Below are 7,218 nucleotides of genomic sequence, written 5' to 3' on the forward strand. Positions count from 1 at the left end.
AGAATATATGATTGACAGTTTAGGACAACTAGATCAAAAATTTTGCATTTAGGTAATGATTTATACGATGAGCTAATGACTTGATGTTTTGAGGGGTAAGACTATTGCACAGAGAACTGCAGTATATAATACATTTTGAGCAACATGACAATAGCAACTGATAATGTAGGAAACTGCAGACAAATGTATATTTCATTTCTGATCTGAGAAATGCACCAAAGTGACTGAGAAAAACTTTTATCCTTTTATCTCCATCGAAGGTTCTGATTGGTGTGTGCTAAATTTTGACTCCTAGTGTTTCCAGTTGGGTAATTGTGTGCTAATTGAGCTCAAACTTCGCAGACTTGAGTGAACAATATTGAATGCTTGTGCTTTCTAAATGACCTCATGGTGTAAGCACTGAGAAATGTAGGGATTTGTGTGTAGAGTTTTGAAGTAACAGTTCACCAAATATAACTCATGTGTCAAAGCAGGGAATAGTGTTTATAGTTTAGGGAAATGGGTGTGCTTTTTCAAAAATGGCATTATAGTTTTGAAATTTTAGTTCAAAAGACTGGTTATAGTGTTTTAGCAATTGAGAAAAACTGTAATCAAACATAAAGCTATCATTGTTTTTACATGTAAAGTATTACTTAGTTTTTACACTAGATGGCGTCACAGGATATATGGATACTTCAGCCAGCACCTCCCACAATCAACAAATGACATAAAAATAAAAATAAACTTTTCCACTTTGTTCTACTGCATGGTATAGCTTTCATTTAAGATTACTCAAACAGCTTGAGAGAAGCTCAAGATTTAATGTTTTTTTTTTTTAACTGTAAACCTATCAGCTACTCATGGCATTGTTTATTAATATTTAGATAAATATATACATTTATAAATAGCAAATAATATATTTGATAAATAATAGATGCAGAGGTAGTAGGAACTGTTACAAATGCAATTTCCTTGTGGCAGTACAGTTTGGGTTAAGGGGCTACTGAAACACTTTTACTACGGAGTGATCACATGACATTACCTGTTGATGACGACGGACTTGGACAGTAGCCTATAAAGGTAATCTACTGGAAGCAGCCTTTGTAGCGGCTAACGTTCTGTTTATGTCAGACAAGGATTTTCAACAGGATTTACTAGATATAAATTCACACCACAGCGTGAAACGTTTTTTTACTCGAGGTATCAATGTATTTTTTATATATTACAGTAATAGAATAACTTTTTTGTTTGCCAGAACACCAATGAAATACTCATGAGTTTAAACACTTTTGTGTAGAAGTCAAAGCTGTAAGCATTGTGAGGGCAGGAAAGGGACAAAAATATACACTTCAACCCCACGCTACTGAGACAATTTTCACACCTCAGACAGACTCGCGAACATACATTAACCACAAACGTCCAGCAGCAAATGCTCGTGCAGAAGCTGTTTATCCACCGATCAGATCAAACCTTATTCTGATGTAAACAGAATAATAATGAGACCACAACTTTAAATGTATTTGCATCTGTGTTTGTATTTGCATATATGGTATGCTAGTTTTTGAAGTGAAGTAATGTGAAGTGGTATCCCTGCTGAAAAAAAAAAAAAAATCAGCATATGCTATAGGGTAGGCTTTAGTGCTGGGATGCTGGTTTTAGGTGGTTTATGTTGGTCCTTAGCTGGTTAATGCTGGTCATGTTGCTGGTCAAGGACCAGCATAAACCAGCTAAAACCAGCATCCCAGCACCAAAACATACCTAACCAGCATATGCTGATTTTTTTCAACAGGGATGGTAGCCTATATGCTTTGCATTTATCCCATCCAAATGCACACACATGTAAGCAGTGGACATTTTTGAGACTTGAACTTGCAACAATGATTGAGATTTTTTTTTAAAACAGTTCTTTGGACACCATTTAATTAATCCTTCTTCAAGCTCTTTAAACCAGTTAAATTGTTCCTGTTCGACAGGGTTGCTTGGTTTTCTCTACATAGATACCCCGCCCAACTGCAACTCAAAATCAGACCAATTGCGTTTGGATGGGAGTCGTGGGACGTTCCCCGGTGTTTTGGGGGGTAAAACATCGCGGTGGCTTCAACTCGCTGACATGAAAAACAACCCGCGGCAGCAATTTTAAAGTAGCTACATTTCTCAGGAAAATTGTGGAATTGTGATTTCCTCTTGGTTGAATCTGGTGCCCAGAAAGGCCTTATGTTGGGTCATCTGCTTGTAGTGATAGATCCATACTCTATGTGGTCCTCCACTTTAACCTTCTGTAAAAAAAAAAAGCATAATAAAAAAAAATATTTGAAATATAAATGTTAAAAAAATGACAAGTTCATCCTGAAGACGAATTGACGAATCATATGTAAATATGAAACAGCTTGATATCAAACATTGTAAATGCCTATGTAGCAGCCATCCCTCGGCTTACTATTGCCGCGCCTGCTCAGAGATGCGTCTATCCAGGAGTTCCAGTTGCTTTACTTCGATGTTCTTTGGTTCTGTATTGAATGCACCATTAAAGCACAACCAATAAATAAATACTGATGACATATGCACTGAATTGCATTAGCAGAATATTCATTCATTTGTTACGTAAAGGTAAAGACCTGGTACTGTTTATGTTACCACGATATTTGTATGTCTGGCATTGTGCGCCATTTCCGTCTAATAGACAGGTGTGAAACAACAGGAAGGTGCTGAATTTAGCATGGAACGCGCGAAACGGCTGATGTTTTGTGAACAACAAGCAACATTCAAAGTTTGAATTTAAGCTGCCTCACGTGGCTGTAGACTATTGCACATCATAACATTACAGGCAGCATCGGTTACGCATTATTGTGATATAAAAAGACACTGGCAAACCTTTTATACAGTGAGTAAGAGATTTGTTGGAGATTTATCAGTTTCTTGTTATGTTTGAGTTTTTGTGTGGCTATCAAAGTGAGGCTTGTGTTTATTTGTGGGTGGCTACATGAGAATTGTGTGTTGGTTCTGAAATAGCTTTAATGACATTACTGGCAAGAAATCTCTTATTTTGTCATAACATACATGATACAATTATAATGATATCATTATATTAAATATTAACATTAAACATAACATTAATAATACTAAATTAAAAATTGTATTTAGCATGCTAGCATTCCTTAAGGCTAGTAGTTATCTGTAGTTATCTAGTAGAGCATTGTCTTCTAGTCTTGTTCTACAAACTACTGTTTAATGATTTCTTCAGTCATTTTAGATTAAATTTAGAAATCCTGCACTCTTTCAATGTTACTCAGTTGCTTTAAAATGTATTCCACTTCATACCACTTGCTAAAATGTAATATGTGATGTGAAAAAGTAACATGTACACTGTAAGATTTTAATGCCAAATATTTTTATGTTGGCTTCCTGCTTTGACAACAGAAAAACATTTAAATGCAACTATTAACTAATTATACCTACAGTATAGTTTCAGAGGCCATGTTGTTGTAAAAGGATATATAAAGTTTTAAGCCTCTAAAGTCATTTTGTAAAAACATCTGAACAGTGATTGTTGAGCGCTGGAAATATGAACAATTGTGCTTTAAACAGAATCTTTAAATATGTTACTATGGTGCAGTTGAGTGTATTGAGTATTATGGGATATGAGTTATTGTTGCTTGTGTTGAATGATCTTACACTCTTAAAAAGGTGCCATAGAAGAACCTTTTTTTTTGTCTGAATGGTTCTGTAAAGAACCCTTAACATCTAAAGAACCTTTCTGTTTTACAAAAGATTCTGTGTGGCGAAAGAAGGTTCTTCTTATAAAAACTTAAGGAAGAGATGGTTCTTTAAAGGAAAACTATTGCCAAAATGCAACCTGGGCTGTTTTTTGTTTGTTTGATTGTTTTACTGTAAATGAGACAAACATATATCTAAAAGCATAATTACGTCAAACAAGCCGTTTTTGAGATTGACCATTATTTAGTTTTGTGGTCAATGGCCGGTGAATGGGAATACTAGGGGCATAAATTTGAGCGCATCAAAATTGCTATTTTTACAACACTAAGAAGACTCGACACACCATGAAACTTTGCTCAAAGTATTGCCTGGGTCTCTACACATGAACTCGAGCATTGAGAACATTGTTTGTGTACACAGAGTTAACTAAAAAGAAAGGTTTTGAACAACTCACTTTCACTGTTTGAGTTTCCGCTCACAGCCATCTTGCCAGGCAAGAAGTGTCGATCTCCGAATGCAAATGAATGGACTCCATAGGACATAATATTAGGCTTATATGAGGCTCTTTTTACAACTAGAAGGTTAACGAATTAGCTGTGCATTTATATGGAAATATGCTTTAGGAGCTCTCCATCCTCACATTTGGAGATCAACACTTCTTGACTGGCAAGACGGCCGCGAGAGGAAACTCAAACAGTGTAAGTGAGTTGTTCAAAACCTTTCTTTTTAGTAAACTCTGTGTACACAAACAATGTTCTCAATGCTCGCGTTCATGTGTAGAGACCCAGACGATACTTCAAGCAAAGTTTCATGGTGTGTCGAGCCTTCTTAGTGTTGTAAAAATATTGATTTTAATGCGCTCAAATGTATGCCCCTAGTACTCCCATTCACCGGCCACTGACCACAAAACGAAATCACGGTCAATCTCAAAAACGGCTCGTTTGTCGTATGCTAAAAAAAAAAACAGCCCAGGTTGCATTTTGGCAATAGTTATCCTTTAAAGAACCTTCGATTGGATGGTTCTTTGTGGAACCAAAAATGGTTCTTCTATGGCACCACTGTGAAGAACCGTTCAAACCACCTTTATTTTTAAGAGTGTATGGCCTTTAAAATATCTGATATTGTGCTGTTGTGAGTGTGATGTATATATTAAGTCATTATACAGACAAAACACCAACACACACAGATCCATATCTGATGTGCGGAAATTATACCAAGAGATAAAATCTAAATTATCTTACCAATTTATGTGTGTTTCTTTTGTTAAACGTTGGCTCAGCATAAGTGATCTCTTCTTCAGCAGTCTCAACTGTGTGAACTATAAAATACACGTTTAAACAACAAAACTCAATCTGTATCGTTACAACATATGTTTGATTGGTTGTTTCCTCACGAGAACCAACAATGTTGTGTGTTTATCATTAAATTCAGAGATATAATCTTTACACAATGTACAAATCAAACACAGACAGAATATTTAAGCAATCTGTATTCTTTGCGTGGTGAACTTTAAACAGCACTGAAGCTCAGCAAGCCATCGTTCATAGAGATATTATTTTGAGCATCAGCTGCGTCTTTACAATTACAACATCTTCACAAATTGGAGAAAAGCTTTTGCCGTTAAATTAATCTAGAGTTGCATTTCTGTGTTGTATTTCTAGTGTTTTGATGGAGAAGTGAAGAATTGTTTGTGTGTGTTTGTGTCTGAGTGAAACTACTGCAGAGCACTGTTCAGTTTCATTATATAGATATGGACATGTAATCTGATAGGGTATATTTCCAAAGTATTATTTATTGGTTAAAAGCAATAGGTGACACTTGCCTTCTTGGTCTGTTTTTCTTTGTTTCCTATATATCCAGAAGATCCCAATTACAGTTACAATCAACAGAGATCCGACGGAAACAGCAGAACTCAGCACTATCAGAGATACAGAGCCTTCTGGAGACCCTGTGTTGATTAAGAGAAACATTATTGTAAGTAAATGTGTACATGAATATCATAACTGTCATACCTGAACATGTGTGACAGAGTTTGCTGATGTCCAGATGTTGAGTCTGGTTGCTGATGGGATTGTTGAGCACACAGCTGTAGGTGTTTTTATCCTGATATTCCACCTCCAGAGGTAGAGAGAGACTGATGCTGAGATCAGACACACTGATGCTGGACAATAAACTGTTTCCTTTGTACCAGGAGAGAGTCACACGACTAACATTCACAACTGAACACACCAATGAACAATTCTGCTGTGATGAAGATGATGATGAACATTGTGAAGAGTTACTGCTGATGACAGGAACAGACAGATGAGCTGAAAACATGAGAGAATAAGCAGAAATATAGATACATCTAATCAAAAATATTTTTGGTTCAGTATGTAAATAATTAATAAAAGAAAATATTTGAAATATAGGACAGATGATCTCCCACCATAGACAGAAACTCTGAATGTTTTTGAGGACAGTTCAGCTGCAATTATCTTTACTTTATAGAGTCCTGCATGTTCAGTTGTGATGTTCGTGATGGTTAGAGATCCAGTTTGATTGTCCAGCTTCAGTCTGTCTCTGAATCTCCCATCATTACATGTGAAGAACGTTCCAGAGACTTTATTTATTTGAGCTATCAGAGAGTTTCTAGCTCCAAAATTCCATAATATTTCATCATCATCTTGTATTTCTGTAACATCAGTGTGTAGAGTAACAGAATCTCCCTCCAACACTGGCAGTGTTTCATTAGTCTCAGCACCAAACACACCTGAAAACATGAACATAGATTTGTTAAATCTTGGTTTACAAAGCCCGAAATCAGTTTGTAACATTTAAATGTGAATTGAATAACAGCAGCAGGGACACAACACAAATTGAAACGTGCCATATTTACAGATGAGTGATCTTTAATGTTTTTTGTTTTGTTAAGGCTCTTCTGTACAGCAAAATAAATGTGTGAAGTTACATGATAAATTAAATACAGCTTGAAAGTACATGTTTAAATATGCTCAATATTTTGGTCCCAAAGTTTTATTTTAGTTGTTGAACACTATTACAATTATTACAGTTACTTTTTTTAAAAAATATGGGGAGGATTTGCTTTAATAATCATTGGAATTTCGATTTCCTAAACAACGAGAGATTTTTTAACACAGTAGATGGAAAACAAAATCGAATTTGAAAAGGTCAATAGCAGCTTATTACTCTGAAATGGACACAATAAATGACACAAATATATTTATAACTCACCAATCAGATGCCAGCAGCATAAACAGAAAAAAACTAACACATGAAACATTTTTAGCTGTTCACTGATGCACAGCAGAACTGTGAATCTTGTGAGTGAATCCTCCCCCAACAAAGTTTGACCCTCTTAACACACACTTCCTCTGTACGCATGTTATATTTAGCTATGTACGTATGTCTTATTAAGACTGTTTTATTTACTGTTTATTAACATGTACTTCTTTTCTCATTCGAATGTGAATATTAGATGTAAGCTACATGCATACAGTCTACCTCTAGTGATTTTAAAATGGT

General features: G+C 35.5%; 1 protein-coding gene across 1 annotated transcript; it reads right to left on the reverse strand.

The window, feature by feature from the left end:
• Window positions 1–2,201: 2,201 nt before the first annotated feature.
• Window positions 2,202–6,976, reverse strand: LOC141337981 (SLAM family member 5-like). Its single transcript, XM_073843555.1, has 6 exons — window positions 6,928–6,976; window positions 6,122–6,445; window positions 5,692–6,002; window positions 5,516–5,645; window positions 4,935–5,011; window positions 2,202–2,255 (listed from the first exon to the last, which is right to left on the reverse strand). The coding sequence occupies exons 1-6, from the start codon at window positions 6,974–6,976 to the stop codon at window positions 2,202–2,204; spliced, it is 945 nt and encodes a 314-aa protein (XP_073699656.1).
• Between the last annotated feature and the right edge of the window lie 242 nt (window positions 6,977–7,218).

The sequence above is a fragment of the Garra rufa genome, chromosome 7, assembly GCF_049309525.1.
Source record: "Garra rufa chromosome 7, GarRuf1.0, whole genome shotgun sequence".
In the NCBI taxonomy this organism is placed as follows: domain Eukaryota; kingdom Metazoa; phylum Chordata; class Actinopteri; order Cypriniformes; family Cyprinidae; genus Garra; species Garra rufa.

What these genes read in the sequence shown, in the direction of transcription:
- LOC141337981 (XM_073843555.1), bottom strand. Translation starts at nt 6,976, where the DNA reads ATGTTTCATGTGTTAGTTTTTTTCTGTTTATGCTGCTGGCATCTGATT. An exon ending in GTTCAGGTATGACAGTTATG is followed by an intron (nt 5,646 to 5,691) that starts ATATTCATGTAC and finishes CTCTTAATCAAC; the next exon opens with ACAGGGTCTCCAGAAGGCTC. An exon ending in AAGAAAAACAGACCAAGAAG is followed by an intron (nt 5,012 to 5,515) that starts GCAAGTGTCACC and finishes TGTATTTTATAG; the next exon opens with TTCACACAGTTGAGACTGCT.